This window comes from Giraffa tippelskirchi, chromosome 9 (assembly GCF_054371585.1).
Source record: "Giraffa tippelskirchi isolate mGirTip1 chromosome 9, T2T-mGirTip1v1.2.pri, whole genome shotgun sequence".
Classification (NCBI taxonomy): Eukaryota; Metazoa; Chordata; class Mammalia; order Artiodactyla; family Giraffidae; genus Giraffa; species Giraffa tippelskirchi.
This window is the reverse complement of record NC_137283.1, coordinates 96,488,656-96,512,970: the sequence shown is the minus strand read 5'-3', so window position 1 is coordinate 96,512,970 and position 24,315 is coordinate 96,488,656. Positions and strand designations below refer to the sequence as shown.

The 24,315-nt window shown below is 37.1% G+C and overlaps 1 protein-coding gene across 3 annotated transcripts in view; it reads right to left on the bottom strand.

Moving 5' to 3' along the window:
- Positions 1–23,939, bottom strand: part of SERINC1 (serine incorporator 1) — a 37,045-nt gene extending 13,106 nt beyond the window's left edge. For all 3 annotated transcript variants that reach the window (XM_081529424.1, XM_081529426.1, XM_081529425.1), the window contains exons 1-3: positions 23,823–23,939; positions 4,910–5,071; positions 1,970–2,139 (exon numbers count right to left, since the gene is read on the bottom strand). In XM_081529424.1, coding sequence (XP_081385550.1) covers positions 1,970–2,139; positions 4,910–5,071; positions 23,823–23,861 — 371 coding nt within the window. In that variant the 5' untranslated portion in view covers positions 23,862–23,939. The remainder of the gene's footprint in view (positions 1–1,969; positions 2,140–4,909; positions 5,072–23,822) is intronic.
- Between the last annotated feature and the right edge of the window lie 376 nt (positions 23,940–24,315).

Here is a 24,315-nt window from a genome sequence, read left to right as displayed (position 1 = left end):
TTAGTCTGGACAATAAATTTTTGGGGGAAACAACAAAAGTGCAAACAACAAAGGTAAAATCAAACAGGTGGGAATACTTCAGACAAAAAACCTTCTGCAGAAAACAGGAGCAATCAACAAAATGAAGAGACAACCTATAGGAGAAAATATCTGCAAACCATGTATCAAAATGTGGTTAATATCAAATACATATAAAGAACCCATACAACTCAATAATTTAGAAAAAACAATCAAATGGACAAAACTAAATAGTTTTCCAAAGAAGGCATACAAATGGCAAACACGCATATGAAAAGGTGCTAAACATCACTAATCACCAGAGAAATGTAATATCAAAACCAGAGAATGGCCACCAAAATGGTAAGAAATAACATGTTGGTGACAGTGTGGTGAAATAGGAATTCTTAAGCACTGCTAATGAGAATGTACACTAATTCAGCCACTATGGAAAACAGTATGAAGGTTCCTCAAAACATACAAAAATGGAACTACCATACAATCTGGCAATCCTACTTCTAGGTATATATCCAAAGAAAGTGAAAATAGGGTACTGAAAAGGTATCTGCCCATCCATGTTTATGGCAGAATTATTCACAACTGGCAAGATACAGAAATAACCTAAGAGTGTATCAACAGATGAATAAAGAAACTGTAGTATATATATTAAAAAAAAAATTATATCACCAAAATGTGGAATCTGAAAAAGAAAAATGTACTTTAAAGCTGCTAAGAGAATAGATCTTAACTGTTCTTATCACAACTAAGAAATAATAATTATGTGATGTGACAGAAGTGTTAGCTAATATATGATGGTAATCATATTGTAATATATAATACATATGAAATTAACATTTTGTACACTTTAAACCTAACACAATATCATCTATCAATTATATTGCAAAAAAAAACCATTAGCAATGATTTAAGAGTGCTTAGTACATACTTTGAGAAGAATGTTATCACAGGAAATGATTATGATAGCCATCCTGTAATGTATTTTGAGAATTGTTTAAAAATACATTTAATAAAGATGTTTTAACAGTGCAAAAAATCAAAATTAAAAATCAAAACAACCTACGACTAAGAGAATTGAAAAAAAAAAAATCAACCTGGCACAAAACATCATTTTTCATTAATATTTTATTTCATTCTTCCTGTCTTTGATAGTGTATGTTAACAGATAAGCAATATCAGATACTTAAAACTATTTTTATTTATGGGGTAGAACAGTGATAAAATTCAAAACATTCAAAATTGAGTGTGAGATGCATTGCTCTGAATTAAAGCAGACTGACAAAAAGGTACCTTGAAGTGTCTAGGTTGTCCATTATAACCATTTAGAAAATCAACCACCTTGTTTTAAAGCAATAAAGTTTTTCATTTTGGCTGCACTATACATGTAAAGAACTAAGTTCCATTTTATGTAGTGAGATTGGCCTGCAGAAGGCTAAGAGGAGGAAGAATAAACTCATTATTAGTCACAGATGTGATAAATCTTCTTTTTAGGACAAAAACATAGTTGAACCTTGAACAATGCTAGGGTTAGGGACTCCAACTCTCTGCATGGTTGAAAATCCACCTCTAACTTAGTCAGCCCTCTGTATCAGAGGTTCCTCATTTGTGAATTCAGTCAATCAGAGATCATGGAGTGTGTAATACTGTAGTTATTAACTGTTGGAAAAAAATCTCTAAGTGGACCTGCACAGTTTAAACCTGTATTGTTCACAAAGGTAAACTTTACCAAGTATTATGCACAGCAGTAAGTGACCCAAGTCTACTATTTAATATTTACATTTCCAAATTCTGACACATTCTCTGGTAGAGATAAGAGGATTTTCTTACTTTGTCATTCATGAACAAAATAATTCTGCAGATTGTTCAAGTTTATTTTAAACTTTCTTTGGACAGACTCAAAATTACTGAGAAGAGACTACCCAGACTTTAAACTGAAGTTTATTAAAATACTTACCCATTGTGTACTGCAGCTCGAGGGTCACTGCTGCTCTTCACTTTGATCATTAATAGAGAGAGAAGAAGATAGAACATAGCCAAGCCAAAGCACAAACGGTATACAGCTTTATAGCCAACCAGAATATTACAAGGGACCATTCCTTTCTCATTCTCACAAAATCCAGGAATCTGAAAAAATAAGAATTTCTAATCTAGAATTTTTTTAAAGTAAAAATGAAAATTCTGTGTAATTAAATAGCTTAAGATTCAGAAAACTGAAGTTGCTTTACAGTTTATGCTGAAATGTAATCAAGGTAAGTCTACACACTTTCATAAACAGAAGTTTAACTCTGTTTTCACTTTATATGCACACAGGATAAACTACAAATGCCAATCTTCAAGTGAATGCTTATTTTAACTTGCAGACTTATTCACACTTATTCTAAGTTTTTTAAAACTTACATTCCACTGTGACATGCTGCATCACATGTATAAAATAAAAACACAATCAATAAAAGTTTAAAGAATTATAGAGTAATTGAATCAGTTTCTAAATACTAAAGAGAACAAGGATGGCTTTTCAAAGCCAATGCTATTTAAAATCATTTTGAGATCTGGTCCCTGATTCTACAAATATTATTTTTGACAATGGACAGATCTGAAAGTAAAGTGAAAGTGAAAGTTGCTTAGTCGTGTCTGACTCTTTGCAATTTGCATGGACTGTCCATGGAATCCTCTAGGCCAGAATACTGGAGTGAGTAGCCTTTCCCTTCTCCAGGCGATCTTCCCAACCCAGGAATAGAACCCAGGTCTCTCACACTGCAGACGGGATTCTTTACCAGCTGAGACACAGGGAAGCCCAAGAATACTGGAGTCGGGTAGCCTATCCCTTCTCCAGTGGATCTTCCCGACCCAGGAATCAAACCAGGGTCTCCTGCATTGCAGGTGGATTCTTTACCAACTGAGCTATCAGCGATAGAACTGGATTAAGAGCAAAATGGCTGGCTGTATTTTTATTTTTCTAACTTAAAATCTTGAAAAAGACTGAAGACCATTTCAGAAAATCACACTGAAAAAAGAGTACAAGGAAGTATTTTTAAAATATTTTTAAGTGAAATAAATGAGTGAAACAAACTAACAGTATCAACTAAAACCATTCATAAGAAGTCAACTGGTTCCATGACAAAACCATATGAATGTCTTTTGCTTATACCCAGGACTTAAGTAAAATTAACTGAGCATCTACTTATGGCTACGTTCACAACTGTGATAAGCTCATTTCCCAAACTTACATGATTTTTCCTTACCCCAAAGTCAAGCACAAGCAGATAATCATGGTTTTTAAAATGCGAGTTACCTAACACAAATACTTTCTCAATCTCAAATTTCCTATTGTCATTCATCTCTCCTTTGAGGAAAACCAACTTTTATATGCCATCTCTTGATCACATTCTCTCTCATCTCTTATGAGTTAGATCCCTTATGACTTCTCAAAATGCAAGTGATTAAATCGCTCCATTCTAAAAACGTTTTAAACTCAGCCTCCCTCCAAGACTTGCCATCTTCATCATAAAGATCCTCACATCAGCAGTTTATACTCACTGGATATGTTTCCTCACAGCCATCTAACTTTCCCTCCCAAACCTCCTAGGTCCAGCACTCTTAAAACTACAGCTTTTTAAGACACTAGACAGATACTGGTTGTCAAATCCAATGGCTACTACATAATCCTCACACTCCTTTACACCTTTTTTACACAGACATTATCCTGTCATCTTAAAACTCTGTTCCTAAGATCTACAAAACATGTTTTTGGTTCTCTTCCTTCACTGTTCCTTCAGAGGTTCCCTTTCTCCACCAACCCCCTTCTGTCAAAGTTCTAGCTCTGCTCACTCCAAATGGTCCTCCTCTTCAGCATATGCGGCCACAGTTTGAATTTCATCTCTATCCCTGATGCGAGTGACACACTCATATTTTCTGCTTCCTGTTGGACACATACAGAGATACAAATGTAGTGAAGTACCCCCAAGCCAACATACTATGAACTAGATTATATTCTCCCCATCTCCTTTCACAACCTAACTCCCTGGTTGGGGGTGGGGGGACCCGAGGGCGGGGCAGGTGGTAAGTTTAATAAAATACCTTTTCTTTCTTTTTCTTAGTTAACAGCAACAGTTTCCTCTCAGTTATCTAGGATCAGAACCTCGTTACTATTATCCTACCACTGCCTGTATTTAAATCCAGATTCAGTCAATTCTATATTCAGGGAATCTATTTCAGGCTCTCTATGCCCTTCTTGATTACATCATTTTAACAGCCTCTACACTTAACTGCTTGCCTTCTTTCCTAATTATCAGATAAATCTTTCTAAGCATACATACTTGGCTCAAAAAGCTTTTATCATCATTCTGCTTCCTGTTTTTCAATTTCTGTATACAAAAATTTATTGATTCTTAGAATGCCCCTTTTTCCATGAGACCCACAGTGATTCTGACATCTCCCCGGCTATAAATTACTTATTTCCTCTTATTATCACAGCACATTTTCTGCACCACCATCACAATTTCATAAACTGTTTTTACTGTTAGTCTTTCCTAAATAATTATGAGCTAATAAAACTGGGATTAAGTATTGTCTTCCTTTTTACAGTATTCTGTTTCCAACACACTGGAAGCAATTTTATGCATAAACATACTAAAGGTTTAGGCTTCCCAGGTGGCGCTAGTGGTAAAGAATCTGTCTGCCAATGCAAGAGACCTAAAGGGGCAGGTCGGCAAGATCCCCTGGAGGAGGGCATGGCTACCCACTCCAGTATTCTTGCCTAGAGAATCCCATGGGCAGAAGGTCCTAACAGATTACAGTCCATAGGGTCACAAAGAGTCAAACACAACTGAAATGACTTAGTAGGCACACACACTAAAGGTTCAGTTAATCATTAAAAAAAAAAAAAAAGACTTACCTTATTCAGCTGTTCTTCCATTCCAGGTATCAACATTACACAAGCTACACACACTCCAACAAGCAAAAAAAGCGCATAGATCAATCTAGTTACAGTGGAGTTGTTTCCACTCGGACAGCATCGGCACAGCAAACACGGGGCACTGCCGCACAAACATGGTATCTGGAAAAAGAACGTTAAAAATCAGGATAGTTTAAACTGATACAGTGAAAATTTACATTCTATCTACTCAAAAAAGGATGAAGTTAAATTAACAAGTGATTTGGTTAACATGTTATGTATAAACTATAAAACTTGGTAACTTCTGGGTAAAAATGAAGCAAAACAAAGCAAAACAAAGTCTGCCCTTTATATCAAGCAAAATGAGTACATTCAGTTAAAAAGGAAAAAAAAATATAGCAAGAAGACCCAAAATTTAGCTGAGAAAAGAAATGGAATATTCACAATTACAAGCAGATCTCCAACTCCTACCTTTTAACCCCCAGAAATCAGGCTGAATTCACAAAAGTCTGAGGTTTCTCAGACACTTCAGAGAAGGAAAAGAAGTAAATTGGTATTCTCATCTTTTCCCTCTTCTGACTTGGTGGTGGTGATAACCACCAAGTAAAAGTTCCTATTAGAATTAGGCAAAATAGGATGAACTGAACAAGTGGGGTGAGCTAGTGTTCTCTAACAGAATTCCACACTAAACTAGTGGTAGACCCCAGAGGAATCTCCCTGAGGACATGAGGCAAACACCTGTAATGCAATTTAACAATATCTCAGAAAGGCAAAGTGAAAGTATTCTTGTAACAATTGACCTTAATCTAGGCTGAGCTCCACAGTACCACCAGATACCACACGAAGGGAGTATTGTAGAAGTCAGACACACTACTGTAACTGATACAAGGTAGGATCAGAAGTACTGATACTAAACTTCAATAAGGTAAAAATAAATGGCATGGCAACAACACAAACACACTTTAGCAAAAAAAATAAACAAACATGCCCCGACCAAAAAAAAAACAAAAAAACAGGCATTTCCGAGCCGGGGGAGTAGTCAGGACAGGGCCCTGATTGAGATCTGGCTTTGTGTGGCCCCTTAACCGCATCCTGCTCACCTGGGAGAGGCCCTGAGCAAGAACCCAGGTTATATCAAGCTGCGCAAGATCCGGGCAGCCCAGAACATCTCCAAGACGATCGCCACCTCACAGAATCGTATCTATCTCACTGCTGACAACCTCGTGCTCAACCTACAGGATGAAAGTTTCACCCGGGGAAGTGACAGTCTCATCAAGGGTAAGAAATGAGCCTGGTGACCAAGAACTCTGCCTCCAGGGAGGAAGTGGATTTGTTTCTGCCCTGGTGTTTGAGGAGTCACCTTGGGGCCCACCCTACCTCCACCCCGCTATCATGAGATGGTCCCTCTGCATCGCTCCTCCCAACCCTTCTGATGAACAAAGACTGACCACTTCTGGGGCAATGACTTTCCTCCCTGTGTTGGCCAGGGGTGATGGGACAGTGTTGATTTCTCAGTGATTTGCTACGGTGTTGATTCCTCCCTCGTGGTCCGGAGGCGATAACCACCACCCCAGGAATTCTCAATAAATTTTTATTACTGAAGCTGAAAAAAAAAAAAGAAAAAGAAAAAAGAAAAATCCAATCTGAAATAAAACATAACTCAGTAAGAAAAGGAAATTCCCTAAAATTGGTTCACCTGAAGCAAAAAGGAGAGTTCAAAAAGAAAAGAACAAGCTGAAAAGGAGGGCTGAGGAGAAATGAGAAGGGGAAAAGCCTGCTTAAAAAACTAATTATCATGGAACAAAACAAAAATGCTGAAAATAAAAATACTGATAGATAAATTTTGGATAAGTACCATAAACTCAAGCCAAGACACAGTAACAGTGACCAGACTTGCCCTACTGCCTCAATTCATGGGGAAAAATAAAATGAAACAATGGTTTTTCAGACAGTTAACAACAGGCAATTTAGGATACTTAATTTCTAAGAGAGATGAAACAATGTGAAGTCTATGACTGGCCCAATTTTTCTGCCTGGGAAGAGTTTCCAGTGTAGGCCAGCAGAGGCCAGCAGTCTACTGAACTGGAGACACAGTTGGGACCGAGTTGAGAGTTAAGGGAAGTGAAGGCTGATAGAGTTCACAGGACATAAAAAAATAAAGGAGAAAGCTATACTGAGCTTGAGCTCTGGGGATCCGCAGAGGCTTCAATTTCTGTCTTCAGCAGAGCACTGATCAGCACATGTATTTGATTAAATTCCTCTAGGGGGCAGGGTGGGGTGGTATCACCAGCCACAGTGGAAAAAAACGTTATAATCCATGAGGCCTTTAGTAAAATTATAAGATTTTTACTACACAGTATTGGGGGGGGAGCGGAAACTGGCCATAAGGCTAAAAAAGCCACTCCAATCTCAACAAAGCCTATAAAAGCAAACTTTGAAAAGATTCTCTTCAAATAACTCACCTATGTCTAAGAATAGCAAGAATGTTTTTTTAAAAAAATACAATATATCCGGCTCCCATCAAGGTAAAATTTACAATATCTAACAGCTAATAAGAAATTGGCAGGCATGCCAGTATGGAAAATACAGCTTGTAATGAGGAGCAAAGTCAACAAATAAAAACCAGCCTGAAAATTACATAGATAACTGAATTTAATTATAAAAATGGCATCTCAAAATCACTGAGGACAGTGACTGCAGCCACAAAATTAAGATGCTCGCTCCTTGGAAGAAAAGCTATGACAAACGTAGACAGCGTATTAAAAAGCTGAAACATCACTTTGATAACAAAGGTCCATATGGTCAAAGCTATGGTTTTTCCAGTAGTCATGTACGGATGTGAGAGTTGGACCATAAAAAGACTGAGTGTCAAAGAACTGATGCTTTCGAATTGTGGTGCTGGTGAAGACTCTCGAGAGTCCCTTGGATTGTAAGGAGATCAAACCAGTCAATCTTAAAGGAAATCAACCCTGAACATTCACTGAAAGGAATGCTGATGAAGGTGAAGCTCCAATACTTTGGCCATGTGATATGAAGAGCTGACTCAATGGAAAAGACTGACGTGAGGAAAGATGGAGGGCAGGAGGAGAAGGGGGCAGCAGAGGATGAGATGGTTAGATGGCATCACTGATTCAGTGGACATGAATCTGAGCAAACTCTGAGGGACAGTGAAGGACAGGGAGGCCTGATGTGCTGTAGTCCATGGGGTTGCAAAGAGCTAAACACTACTTAGTGACTATGTTATTGTAACTATACTTCATTTGCTCAAGTAGAGAACACAGAATGTCAAGGAGAGACATGGAAGGTTATGTCCATATCAAACTTCTGAAAATAAAAAGTAAAGTATGTGAACCAAAAAGTACACTGCAGAAAAGGCAAATGAACTTGAAGACATAGCAAAAGAAACAATCCAAAATGAAAAAGAGATAAAAAGACTAGAACAAAAACAACAGAGAATCAGTGTTGTGAGAAAACTTCAAACAGCCTGCTGCTGCTGCTAAGTCGCTTCAGTTGTGTCCGACTCTGTGCGACCCCATAGACGGCAGCCCACCAGGCTCCCCCATCCCTGGGATTCTCCAGGCAAGAGTACTGGAGTGGGTTGCCATTTCCTTCGCCAAGGCATGAAAGTGAAAAGTGAAAATGAAGTCGCTCACTCCGACTCCTAGCGACCCCATGTAATGCAACCTACCAGGCTCCTCCATCCATGAGATTTTCCAGGCAAGAGGACTGGAGTGGGTTGCCATTGCCTTCTCCATCAAACAGCCTAATACACATCAAACTGGGGATTCGGAAGTAATTGCCAAAATGTTCCTAATGAAAACTATAAGCTCACAGATCCAAGAAACTCAACAAAAACGTAATGAAAACTACATATCAAGTTACATCATAAACTGCTTAGGGCTTCCTTCCTGGCTCAGCGGTAAAGAATTCACCTACCAATTCAGGAGACACAGGTTTGATCCCTGGGCAGGGAAGATCCCAGGTGCCGTGGAGCAACTAAGCCCGTGCACGACCACAGCTTATACTAAGCCCGCGCTTTCAAGCCTGAAAACTGCCACTACTGAGCCTGTGTGCTGCAGCTACTGAAGCCCGAGCGTCCCAGAGCCCTGTTCTCTACAACAAGAGAAGCCACCACAATGAGAAACTTGTGCACTGCAATGAAGAGTAGCCCCCACTCACCCCAACTAGAAAAAAGCCTGTGCAGCAACAAAGACCCAGCACAGCCAAATATAAATAAATGAAACTAAAAGAAAAAAAATGGTTTAAAAAAATAAATTGCTTAAAAACAATGATAAACAGAAAAAATCTTAAAAGCAGGCATAAAATGAAGGCACCTTATATAAAGAAGAAAAAAGATATCAGACTTCTAGTACGAAATATTGCAATACAAATATCAGTACTGAATGAAAGAACTGTAAGTACAGAATTTCATATTCAGCAAAAATATCTTTGTAAAGACATTTTTAGGCATAGGAAAAAACCCCAAAGCTAACAAATCTAAACTATCAGAAATGTGAAAACAAAGTTACACCAGAAATGTGGATCTACATAAAAGAAATGAACAAAAAGAAATGGTTAACTGTGTATTTTTTTAATATAAAAAAGGTTACTTAAAAAAGATTATTATCTTTTTAAAGCAAAATAGCAATGTATTCTGGTTGGTTGTAACAAATTTGGCAGTAAAATATGTGACAGTTACAAACAGGTTATAAAAGACACTCAACTATACTACTGTATACTTAAATTAGAAACAGAATGGATATGACACAAAGGCAGTGTAATAAGTTAAAGATAAATGATATAAACCTTACAGTGTCTTCTTAAAATGCAAAACAAAGGAATATAGCTAGTAAGCTGAAAGATAAAACATGAAGATATCGCTAATTAATCCAAAATAAGGCAAAAACTAGGGAAAAGGGACCATGAACATGTAGGATACACAAAAAAACAAATAGAAAGATGGCTGATTTAAGCCCAAACATAATCAATACTCACATTAAGTATAAAGAGACTAAACACTGCCTAATAAAAAGCATATTGTCAGATTAAAGAGTTAAGATCCGACTCTATCTTTTCTACAAGAAACCCACTTAAACACAAAGACAGAACTCATTGAAAATTATATATATACACATATGTGTGTGTGTGTGTGTGTGTGTACACACATATACACATAAACAAAAATACCAGTATCAGACAAAGTAGATTTCAGAGCAAAGAATTTCATCAGGAATAAGGAGGGCCATTTGATAATAAAAGAGATACACGGAGATATAGGATATTCATTAAGGAAACATACAACATACAATCCTAAGTATTTCTGCACGTAAAAAAGAACTCCAAAATGCATCAAAGAAAAATTATTAAAACTGAAAAGAGTAATAAGTCCATATCTATGTTCTTTCATTAACTGAAATAGAAAAAAAACCCCAATATACATATAGAAAAGCTTAAACAATATCATCAATTGTCTCTGACATTCAGGGAATATTCCATCTAACCAAAGCAGAATAAAAATTATTTTCAAAACCACAGAGAACACTTAACCAAAACAGAGCATGTTCTGGGCCATAAAACGAATCTCAAATCTCAATAAATAAAATCATACATGTTTTCTTGGCCCACAATGGAATTAAATATTGATCAGTAACAGAAGGATTTATTTCTCCAGAAACTAAATAACACAGTCTAACTCACAAGCAGAAGAGGTCAAAAAAAGAAACAGAATGAAAATAAGGTTTCACATTTTTGGAATGTACCAAAAGCAATGTTTAAAAGAAACCTACAGTTTTAAGTGGCTATGTTAGATAAAAATAAATAAAGGGATGATCAGAGCTTTCATAAGTTATTAAATGAGCAAATTATAACCAAAACAAGCAGAATAAAAGAGATGATTAAGATAAATCCATGAGGTAAAAAAGAGAAAAGAAGAAAGTCAGTCAAGTTAGTTTTAGAAGACCATTATAATTTAGAAACCTTTAGTCAGACTGATCAGGATAAAAAAATAGCAAGAAAGTGAACACACAAATCATCAGAACTGGAAATGAGAGATGACATTATTATCGATTCTGTGAGCATCAAAGGATTATAAGAGAAAACTATGAGCGATTTTATTCAATAATTCAACAGTTTAGATAAAACAGATAAACTCCATGAAAAATCCAAACTACCAAAAATCATTTGATGAGAAATCTATAAGATGAATGGCCCTGTATCTATTCAAGAAATTGAATTTGTAGTTAAAAACCTTCACAGGCATTGGTAGCTTCACTAGTGAATTCCATTAAACATTTAAAGAATAAATCAAACCAACTCTACCCAAATTCTTCTGGAAAACTGAAGAGGCAAAAAACTGATATAAAATCCAAAGACATCACAAGGAAAACAACATACCGATATCCTTTATGAACATTACAAAAAAAAAAAAAATCCCCAATATCCTGTCAAATCAGTAATACAAAACATACACAAAGATCTCCTGTTCCATTTTCACAAATAAGGAGACTGGAAACCACGACTCCATCCTAAAGAAAAGTAAAAAGCAAAGCGACTCAAAAAATCAACAATTCTTCTGGAATCCATAAGTTAGGTGAGGACACAGGGTAAGTCACTGCCCCCAATATTGAAAGACAAGTAAATATAGGGAATCATTGCTTATTAGTGTCCGCAAGTGGAAACTGATTTGGGAACCAGTGTGCAGGAAGGAAATCCTGAAAGATAATCGAAGAACTGCTGGAACCTCATCGTGGACAAGTCTGAGAGTTAAAAAAAGCAGGAAAACCCAGTTAAAGGGCCCTACAAATTTGTGAATTTTTCTACTAGTTCAATCAAGTTCTCATAGTAAACATGAGAGAAAAATTCCTTCCAGTTTCTTGTAGGAAAGGAGAGATCCATTTTAAAATATATTAGAACAATCTTTTCTGAACACCTGACCTCAAGAGAAACTAGTTAAATAGAGCCTAACTTATTTAACTAGAGGATAAATAACCTAGGGGAAGAGAAATCCTCAACTCTAGCTTAGTCAAGCCATCCTCTCCCATTTAAAGGGGGAGGGAGGGGAGACTGAGAAATATTTAGGAAGTTCACAATATCCAGAGGCATAAGCTTACTAAAAGACTAAGATCTAATCAGAGAATAATGGAATGTTTCTCCTTCACCCACACCTCACCAGGACAGAATCAAGTTCCTTTTACCTGGTACATAGTGTCTGGCTATCAGGAAAATTACTGGCATTACAAAAGGCAAAAAACACAATTTGAAGAGACAGAGCAAGCATCAAAACCAGACATAGCAGAGATGTTAGATTTATCAAACCAAAAATATAAAACAACTATAATATGTTAAGGGTTCTACTGAATAGACAGCATACAAGAAGCAGAAATGAAAATCCTTCAAAAAAAAAAATGCTAGAAACAAAAAACAGTAGCAGAAATGAAAAATGCAGACATGGTTGAGGAAATAATTTCTGAGCTTAAGGCTATATCAATAGAAATTCTCCAAACTGAAGAGCCAAGAGAGTAGACTGACATTCTAACAGAATATCCAAGAATTGTGAGATAACTGCAAATGGTAAAACATAATGTGACTATCACAAGGAAAAGAAATATTTTTTAAATGACAGACTTTCCCCAAATTAACATCAGACATACACATCCCACCCTCCACAAAACAACCCAACAACAACAAAACCCCCTACACTTAGATAAATTGCTTTGAAGCAACAGAATATACAAAATCCTGGGAGAAGCCAGAGGAAAAACACCTTACCTACGGAGAAACAAAGGACGAATTATTGATATATCTAAGTTTTCCTCAGACACCAGGCAAACAAGAGTGAAGTGAAATATTTTAGTGTTGAGAGAAAACAACCCACCAACCTATAGTTCTGTACTCTGCAAATTATCCTTCAACACAAGAATAAATACTTCCTCAAATAAAATGGAATTTGTTGCCAAACTCTAGACTTGCTTGCAAGAAATGTTCAAAATTCTCAAGAGGAGGAAAATAATATAATCCAGAAACTCTACATATAAAATAAAAACTTACTTTTCTTATTCTTAGTTGAACTAACTTGTTTGCTCAAAATAAGAGCAACAATGTATTGTTACATATTGTTACATAACACAGATGTTATGCCTATATATATATACTTCTGTATACATGTGTGTATACACTTATGTGTGTGTGCGTGTGTGTGTATTTAATGAATGACAGTAATGTAGAAGGGACAGGAGACAGGAATTAGGATTGTTTTCCTATTATAAGGTACTAACACTAGCCATAAAGCAGTATAACATACTGAAGTGTGTAGCGTCGTACTATGCTGTTACTTCAAAGTGGATTAGCTGTAAATGTATATTTCAAATTCTAGAGTACTACAGACTGAAAATCATATGACGAAAATCTAATGCACAAGGTGATGATGTTATGAGATAAGGTCTTTGGGAAGAATTAGGTCAAAAAAGCAGAGCCCTCATGAATGAGATTAGTGCTCTCAGAAAGGAGATGGAGAGAGACCCTCACCTATTCGACCATATGAGGACACATCAAGAACATCACTGTTGCTGGCAGTCTGCAACCCTGAAGAGGGCCTTCACCAGATACAGAAGATAGCCATGCAGGCACCCTAATCTTGGACTGCCAGCCTCCAGTACTGTGAGAGACGAATTTCTGTTGTTTACATGCCACCCAGTCTGTGGTATTCTGTCACAGGAGCCCAAATGGACTAATAAATTGGGCAACAACTGAAAAACAAGTAAATAACACTTGATAAAATTAAAAGATGTTTAACTGATATGCTAAGAAGGGAGAGAAAATGGAATCATATACAATGCTTAATTTAAACACCCCCCCCCCACACACACAACAGGAAAAACAAGGGTAACAAATAGAAAACAGTAACAAATATGGTAAATACTAGTCCAAATCTATCAATAATCACTTTGGAGATCAGAGGCCTAAATTTATTCAATTAAAAGACAGGCTGTCAGAGTGTTCAAAAAACAAGACCCAATTATACTGTCTACAAGAAACTCACTTTAAAGACACACAGAATAAAAGTAAATGGAAAGGGAAAAAAATACAACACGTGAACACTAAATGAAAGTAAGGGTAGCATTAGTTTCAGGTAGAGCAGACTTCAAAACAAGGAAAGTTATCTGGCATAAAGACAGACATTATATAATGATAAAGGGATCCAATTCTCCAAGAAGATGTTAACAATTCTTAGTATGTGTGCACCTCATGACAGAGCACCAAACTGTGAATGCGAAAACGGGTAAAACTGCAGCCAGAAATAGATGACTCCACCGTCCCAGTTACAGAGACTTCAGTGTCTCTCTCAGAAATGGACAGACTGAGCTAGCAGAAGATCAGTAGGACAGCTGCACTCAACACCACCGATCGAATGGGTGCCTGACATCTACAGACTACTCTACCCAATAACCAGAGCACACACATTCTTCTCCAAGATGACACAGAATATTAACCAAAACCACACTATGGACAATAAAACACACTATCAAACTTGAAAGAGCACTGACTGCTCTCAGACTACAATGAAATCAACTAGAAATCAACAGCAAAATGATAACTGGAAAACCCCCAAATTCTTAAAACAATGCACTTATCTAAATAAACACAGAAGTCAAAGAAGTCCCAAGAGAAATTTTTAAAAATCTGAATTAAAATAATAACACCATTTATAGAAACTTATGGGATGTAGTGAAAGCAGTGCTTTTAGGCAAATTTACAGCACTGAATGCATTTACCAGAAAAGAAAATCTAAAATCAATCATCTAAGCTTCCATCTTAGGAAACCAGAAAAAGAAGTGCAAACTAAACTGAAAGTAAACAGAAAAAAAGAACTAGACTAGACACCAATGCAATCAAAGACAAAAAATAGAGAAAAACCAATGAATACAAAATGTGGTTCTTTGATCAGTAAAATTAATAAACCCCCAACCAGGCTAACTAATGAAAACAGATAACACAAATTACTAACATTAGAAATGAAAGAGAGGATGTCACTGTAGGTCCTGTGGACATGAAAAGGATAATGAAAGAAAACTATGAACAAGTCTATGCCCACAAATTTGAGAACCTAGATAAATGGACAAAATCCCTGAAAGATACAAGCTGCTAAAACTCACACACAAGAAACAGACAATTTGAACAGACTTCTATTAAAGAAATTTAATCAATAATTAACAGCCTTCCAAAACAGCACTAGGCACAGGCAGGTTCACTGGTGAATTTTACTAAATATTTAAGGAACAATTACATCAATTCTCTACAATCTCAGAGAACACAAGTAGAGGGAATACTTTCTAACTTATTCTATAAAATAAGCATCATTCTAATAACAAAATCTGACAGATACATTATAATAAAAGATTAACCTTTCTCATGAATCAAGGCATAAATTCTCAACAAAATATTAGCAAATTAAATCCAACAATGTAGGAAAAAGAACTACACAGCACAACCAAGTAAGATTTGTCCCAAAAGACAAGATGGCTCACACTCAAAAATAAATTAATGTGATCCATCACATCAAGAAAATAAAAATTATATGATCACATTTTGGATACATACAATGCATCTGACAAAACCCAATACTCATTCACAGGCTTCCCTGATAGCTCAGTTAGTAAAGAATCCGCCTGCAATGCAGGAGACCCCAGTTTGATTCCTGGGTCAGGAAGATCCATAGGAGAAGGGATAGGAAGCCCACTCCAGTATTCTTGGGCTTCCCTTGTGGCTCAGCTGGTAAAGAAGAATCTGCCTGCAATGCAGGAGACCTGGGTTCGATCCCTGGGTTGAGAAGAGTCCCTAGAGAGGGCAAAGGCTACCCACTCCAGTATTCGGGCCTGGAGAATTCCATGGACTGTAAAGTCCATGGGGTTGCAAAGAGTCAGACATGACTGAGCGAATTTCACTTTCACTCCTCATTCACAATAAAAATTCTCAATAAACTAAGAACAGAGGAGAACTTTCTCAACTTGGTAAAGAATATCAAAACACCTACAGCCAAAGTCACAGTGACTTGTAAGAAACTGGGAGTAAAAACCTGGAAGCAAATGAGATGTCCTTCAGTAGGTAAATGGATAAATAAACGATGATACATTAAGACAGTGGAATACCAAGTCAGTGGAAAAAAGAAATGAGTCATTAAGCTCTGAAAAGACATGGAGAAACCTTAAATAGATACTACTAACTGAAAGAAACCAATCTGAACAGGTTACCTACATACATGTATCTATAGTCACAGCTGTATGACATTCTAAAAAAGACGAAACTATGGAGACAGCAAAAAGATCAGCAGTGGGGAGTAGGTGGAGGGATGAACCGGCAAAGTACAGAGAGAATTTTCACGGCAGTGAAACTACTTTGTGTGCTACTATAATGGTGGACACGCCATTATGTATTTGTCCAAATCCATAGAAGGCCCAATAAACTCACATAAATTACAGACTTTGGGAGACGATGATGTGTTAGTGTAGGTTCAATAACTGTAACAAAGGCACCTCTCTGGTGGGGAATGTTCGCAACAAGGAGGGCTATGCATGTCTGGACACAGGGCATACATGGGAAATCTCTACCTTCCTCTCAATTTTTCTGTAAAGCTAAAACTGATTTTTAAAAATAGTTTTAAAAAAGCATATAAAAGGTTAATACACTGTAATCAGGTGGGGTTGAGCTGGGAGAAAGCAAATTTGGTTAAGCTTTTGAAATTCAATCAAATTAGTTTACCACATTAACAGACTGAAGAAAATTACCACCAGGGCCATTTCAAAGAATGCAAAAAAGTAATTTGAAAAATTCAATACTCATTCATTATAAAACAAATTAAAAAACTCACTTAGAGCAAGACATCCTGGAGTGTGAGGTCAAGTGGGCCAAGTGGGTCAAGTAGGAAGCATTACTAAGGACAAAGTAGAGGTGATGGAATTCCAGCTAAGCTATTTCAAATCCTAAAAGATGATGCTGTGAAAGTGCTGCACTCAATATGCCAGCAAATTTGGAAAACTCAGCAGTGGCCACAGGACTGGAAAAGGTCACTTTTCATTCCAATCCCAAAAAAGAGCAATGCCAAAGAATGTTCAAACTACCACACAATTGCACTCATTTCACATGCTAGCAAGGGCATGCCCCAAATCCTCCAAACTGAGAACCTCCAGATGTACAAGCTAGGTTTAGAAAAGGCAGAGGGACCAGAGATCAATGGCCAACATCTGCTGGATCACACAACAAGCAAGAGAATTCCAGAAAAACATTTCCTGCTCCGCTGACTACACTAAAGCCTTTGACTGTGTGGATCACTACAAACTGTGGACAATTCTCAAAGAGACAGGAATACCAAACCACCTGACCTGCCTCCTGAGAAATCTGTACTCAGGTCAAGAAGCAACAGTTACAACCAGACAGGGAACAATGGACTGTTTCCAAATTAGGAAGAAGTATGTCAAGGCTATATACTGTCACCCTGCTTATTTAACTTATATGCAGAGTACATCATGCGAAATGCTAGGCTGGATGAAACACAAGCTGGAATCAAGACTGCAGGGAGAAATATCAACAACCTCAGATATGCAGATGACTCCACCCTTGGGGAAGAAAGCGAAGAGCAACTAAAGAGCCTCTTGATGAAGATGAAAGAAGAGAGTGAAAAAGCAGGCTTAAAACTTAACATTCAAAAAACGAAGATCATGGCATCCAGTCCCATCACTTCATGGCAAATAGCTGGGGAAACAATGGAAACAAGAGACTTTATTTTCTTGGGCTCCAAAATCACTGTGGACAGTGACCACAGCCATGAAATTAAAAGACACTTGCTCTCTGGAAGGAAAGCAATGACAAACCTAGACAGCATATTATAAAGCAGAGACATCACTTCGCCGACAAAGGTCCATATAGTCAAAGCTATGGTTTTTCCAGTAGTCATGTACAGATGTGAGTTGGACCATAAAGAAGGCTGAGTGCCCAAGATTTGATGTTTTCAAACTGTGTTGTTGGAGAAGACTCCTGAGAGTTCCTGGGACTGCAAGGTGACCAAACCAGTCAATCCTAAAGGAAATCAGTCCTGATTATTCATTGGAGGAACTGAAGCTGAAGCTCCAATACTTTGGCCACTCGATTTGAAGAGCTGCCTCATTGGAATAGACCCTAAAGCTGGGAAACGCTGAAGGCAGGAGAAGGGGATAACACAGGATGAGAGGGCATTACTGACTCAATGGACATGAGTTTGAGCAAGGTCTAGGAGATGGTGAAGGACAGGAAAGCCTGGTGTGCTGCAGTCCATGGGGTCACAAAGAGTCAGACATGACTGAGCAACTGAAGAACAGAAAAAACTTTCAGCAAACAAACAGAACATCCTCGACTTGAGGATACCCTTAACTATCTTGTAGATGCTTTGATAAAAGGCATTTACAAAATAAAAAATAAAGTAAGGCAAGAAAAATAAAGAAAAGTACACACTTTGGAAAGGAAGAGATAAAGCTGCTTTCCCTCACACATAATTGTCAACATGAAAAATCCCAAAGAACTTACAAAATGCTACTAGAACTACAAGAAAGTTTAATAAGGTCACAGGACACAAGGTCAGTATATACATATCAATTATACTTCTGCACACTAACAACAACTGGAAAGTGAAACAAAAATACTTATAAACCTAGTAAAATATACACCAGCTTTCAAATGATGAAAATTAAAAAAACACTGATGAAAGAAATCAAAGATTTAAATAAATGTCATGATAAACTGAGCTCACGGATTGGAAGACTCCTCATTAAAGTAACAATTCTTTCCAAACTGATCTATAAATTTAACCCAAGCCCAATCATAATTCCAGCAGGTGTTTGGCAGCAACAAACTAGCTGCTTCTAAAACTTTTAGGGAAAGGCAAAAGAACTAGAATAGCTCAAATAATGTTGAAAGAGTTGGAAGAATCACACTACCTGATTTCAAGACTAACTTGAAAGGAACAGTAATCAAACTAGGATAATTTACGCAAAAGGACACAAATAAAAGAACACCAGAGTTAAGAAAAACAAATATAAGAAAAACAAATACGGTAAATGGCTTTTGATAAAAGTGCCAAAGCAGATCAATATAGAAAGAACAATCATTTCTCCTCTTTGAAAGACATCATTATGAGAATGAAAAGACAAGCCACAGACTGGAAGAAAATATCTGCTGGTGGGAATAAAAACTGGTATGACCATCTTGGAGATAAATTTGGCAATTTCTTTAGGTAAACAAAATAAAAAGTTATAGACACACAAGAAAAACTTCATAGACAAGCTAACAGCTACTTCATTTCCAAAATCTGGAAATGCCCCTCAGCTGTTGAATGGATAGACAAGCTGTAATACATCCAAGCAATGGAATAGTATGTAACAATAAAAAGGAAGAAATTACTAACAGACACCATAATATGAATGAATCTTAAATGAATTATACTAATTTACTGAGTAAAAGAAGCCATACTCTGAAGGCTATATGCTGTATGATCCCATTTACAGGACATTCTGGAAAGGCAAAACTCTGAAAAAAAAAACACAGGGATTCTCCAGAATGCGGATGGCATAACTTTTTTAGGTGACAAATGTTCTTTAGTGGCTACACAACTACATGATTTGTCAACGCTCACTGAACCACACACCTCAAAGTATGGATTTTATGTAAATTAAATCAACTAAAGAAAAAGGACAAAAATAAAAATAGAAAAATATCAAAGAAAAAAGAAAACAACATAACATGAAATTAACTCATGTCTTTAAAATGGAGAATCCTCTAAATAAATGTAACAAAAAGGACATTCAAAGATACAATAAGAACTTCCTTATTTATGTATCTTCAGAAAAACCCACTATTTTCTAGAAGAATAAAAAGACTTAAAGTCAGACGTATTTGGTTAATTTTAAAGATAAATAAAACTCTTCAGACACCCAGGCAGGAGAAACAGACCAACTGCGTATATGAGACATGTTAGATGGAAATGGCTACCAGGGCAGGGCAAGACAGAACATAATTCATAGAAATAACTCAAGTCCTAAAAGAAATGGGTATACTACCATACCAGTCCACAATGTCTCTCAAAAAAGCAAGAGGCATTTTTAAATATGAAAAAATTCAAGGATTTCAGCATCCATGAATTCTTTTTGAAAAAATCTATTAGATGACCAAATTTGGTCAATTATGAGAGGACACTAACATACAAAAAGAAACAAAACTGAGAAAAGCTATGGTGAAAAAAAAAAAAGAAAGCTCTGAACTATGAATCCACTTAAGACTAGAACAGTGGTTTTCCATCAGAATCACCAGAGAGAATATTAAACCACAATGCTGGGACCCAGTCAGCATTTCCAGGAAGTTTAGTCCAGGATATACTTTAAGAATGACTGCTTTAGTTCTAAGATTAAACAACTGAGGGAATTATGGTTATAAAACAAAAGTCATATAAAAAATAATACAAAGAAATTCGAGTTAAAGTTGGCAAACTGAATACATAAATTACTTTAGAAACACCAATAAAATGAAAAATAAAAGATTTTTAATCAAAGGAATAAAATTAAAAGGTAAACAAACAAAAAAAACAGAAGGATACTGAGCTAACAGATCAGAAAGTTGAATTATAAATCATCAAAGGAAAAAGTTAAGCAATAAAATCTGTACAGGGTCATCAAACAGACCAGGAATAGGTGGTACCACATACCTCCATAAGAGAGGTTGAAGGTAGAGGTGAAAATAAAATGATTAGCTGAATGCCTTTTTTAAAGAGCAGTTAAGACCCTTAGATTTCATTTCATTTCTTCTGCTGGCCAACTGAAGAGGATAAGGCAGGATTTTTCAACTATGGCACTATTGACATCTGTGGCCAAATAATTTGTCTTTGCTGTTAAGGGCTACCCTGTGTATTGTAAAACATTCAGCAGTATTCCTGGCTTTTACCCACATGACACTATTAGCACCTTATCCCAAGCTGTGACAATGAAAAATATCTGCAGGCGTTGTCCAATGTTCCCTGGGGGACAGCTGAGAACCACTGCTCCAGAAATATCTCCTGAGAGAACTCTTTCAGAACCTCTCCTGATGAAGAAATGTTTAACATGCAGCAATTCCTTTACTTTTACATTCTTCTGTTAAATTCAGAAAAAATTAATTGTTTAAAAATATATGTTCAGCGCACAACCACTCCTTAAAAAAGTATTTCTGTTTGTTCATCCATGTGTATGCATGCATTGAGAGAGAAGAAATGTTATTGGTGGTGGGATTCTGTTGGTGACATTTACATTTTGTACTCTGCACTGCTTGGCTATTTACACCAACTATGAATCATTTCTACAAAATCAAGTCATTGTACTAAAAAATAAAAATCTAGCAAGAGACTGCACAAAGTAAGCAGTCAGGAATCACAAGCTTCTTCTCAAGTACTTAACATCTTGGGCAAAAAATGATAGTTATTGTATACAAAATACAGTGATTCAAAAACTCAACGCTACTCACTAGCAGCATTTTAAGACTGGGGTGGGGAAAGCACTTAAGTAAGCATCAATTGCTGGTGATACTGTAGTTACAGGATTGGGTGGCAGGTCCACCTATGTTTATAAAAATGCTTAATCACCAATCAGATAGATAGCAATGCTTGAACCAAGGATTATAATCAATCTAATTCTAGACCACTCAACAACAAACACACAACACAAAAAACCCCACAAAATGAAATTAACAAGAATTAACACTCCAATCTCTGTGATACACAGTAGTATCACAAGTAATTTTTTACACTTTTTTTCCATAGTTTAGACATTTTCTACCATTTTCCGAAACAAACAAAAAAATCTTTATAAAAATTGATTAAGTCTAAAGAAACTTGAGCAAAGAAAGAATGAGGTTCATTTTCATACTGGCTTAACTGATCTAAGTTAACGACCTGAATACTTTTGAATATTTGACTAAATTTCAATATGTCAAAACCTCTAAGTAAATGAGCATATTGACTGTTAAGACCGTGGAAGAGAGGGATTTGTAAAATTCAAGGCATATTCCCTTTTAATTGCTATTGAACTGCACTAAAATTGAACAATTCAGATACAGAGACAGAGATACCAGGCAAGAAAGGGGAAAAAATAACCAGAATTGCCTAGAACCATGATGAGCAGCCTTAGCCACCTAGCCTCTCTAACCACTAGAGACCTAATTACTGGAATGAAAGAAAGTGTCTCCTTGTCACCATCTTTCCAATGCACCTTCATATTAACAGGAACTGAAAGGCTGTGTCTGTAGAAGTAGGACCAAGTGGAGAACTAAGTTGTAAAAATTTTAATACGAATGTAATTTTTCCCACATTGTTCACTAAAACGATTTAAAACACATGTTTTTTTTAATCCCCCAAATCTTTTTTTAACCATAATCATCCTCTAGGCAAAAAAGACTGATCATCACAGGTCTAGAAATTGAAAACAAAATGGAAAAAGTGCATCCCTCCTTTTAAATCTTTAGTATGTAAAGAACATGCCCATTTGCTAACTGGACAAAATCTGACTTTACAAATAGCATTACACAACATCTCACGCCCCCCCCCCATTAAAACAATTCTATACTAATCATTTTGCAATACATTAAGTTTATTACCCTAAATATGCCTCTTATAAGATACTCAGTGGTTTTAGATTCTCTACTTTCTCACTGAGATAAAAACAGACCAGCTTTGAAAGAATGAAAAATATATCAGTTTTCCACGCCCAGCTACAAAAAAAAACAAAAGTGTGTGTGTGTGTGTGTGTGTGTGTGTAAAATCAGAAAATAACCTGGGTTGGAGTAACCTCTATGTAGTATTTTACTAAAATTTAACATTTATAGTTCAAGCCACATTGAAAACTTTTAAAAAAGACATGCAAAAACAACAGAAATGCTACCTAATGTATATAATGGAGTCATCTGGGAAGTCAGACAAGCAATTGCTAGAAACAGAATTTAGAAATCATGGGTTAAAGAACTTAGATTTGAACCCAAATATCTTGCCCCATATTACAAATATCTGTATTAACTGTAAAGTCAATTTTTGTCTATTGGGGGACGGGGGAGTGTTTATATCAAACTCAAATTTGTTTGTACCACCTGAATCAAAAAACCCTTCCACTATATTGAAGAATGGTTTCACTCTAACAACGCTATCTAATCAAAATGTAACGTACACGAAATTAAAAGTGAGATGTTGAATTACACACGCATCTTTCTGTCAAAAAACAGGTATCTGATACCACAGTACTGACCAGCTTTTTCAAACACATATTTGAGAAATACATAATTTTCTCCTATCATTAAGCTCAAGGACTCACTCGCAGAGTTGGGACTATTTAAAAAGGATGTTACTGTATCAGTATTACTGCCGAGCTGCCCCACATATCCGTCATTCAACTGCAGCCTGCCCGACAGAACAAAGAGGCCTCCGGGGATGACAGTGCTGCAGTCTGAGGTCGCTGGGAAGAGATGGCGAGGAGAGATGGGGTACTCCACAAAACGAAGCGGCCTAAGACCTTTGTAGAAAGGGCCCAGGCAGACACAAGACATAAAGGACAAAAAGGGGCCTGGAAGAATAGGAATAGCCTTCATGAAAAACGGGTAGGGGAGGAAAAACTACTAGTTCTCCGCTTGGAATCTCCCATCCGGGTCATTCACTCATGTCCACTGCTCCTCGTGGCTACCCGGGTCAGCTCTTCCAAAGACTCAGGGCCGCGAAGCTGTGTCGGAGTGGCCAAAGGAGATAGGGAGAAAAGTGGGAAAGAAAGGCCTCCCGGTTGGGTGGGGTAACAGGGTCTCGCCGGGCCTCACCCAGGCCTGCTCGGGGGCTTTTCTCTTTCATCTCTCACGCTAGCACCCCTCAGGCCGCTAACAACCAACTTACCCAGCTCGCCATGGAGCACAGCCCCAAGACGCTCCCCATCTCCACAACGTCGCGGGAGTAGCGGATGCCAACAAGATGGAGACAGCACCTTCCCTCTCCTTTCCCAGCTTATTTACTAACTCCAACCCACTTCCGGCGCAGAGCTCACCCCGCCCCTCAGCCTGCGTCACTTCCTTCGCGGCCTGGGCTGAGTGGGAGGAGGAGGGTATCGTGCTGGGTTGCGCAAGCGCGGCGTTGGAGGCCAAGCCTCTGTAGTTCCGTGATAACTCTTCTAATTCAGATGGCAGAAAGTGTCTTGTTTTTCCGTTTTCGCATCTTTTTTCCCCGCTTATGTTCTCAATTTATTCCTGAAGCCCACTTATTTCTACTCATTTGAGTGCTTCCAATTCTATCACTGTTTGCTGTTGTAACATTTTAATTTCTTGTCCTGTTAAGATGTTACAAGAAGTTTGCACATTTAAAATTTGTAAATTAGTTAGATAAGATTTACTAA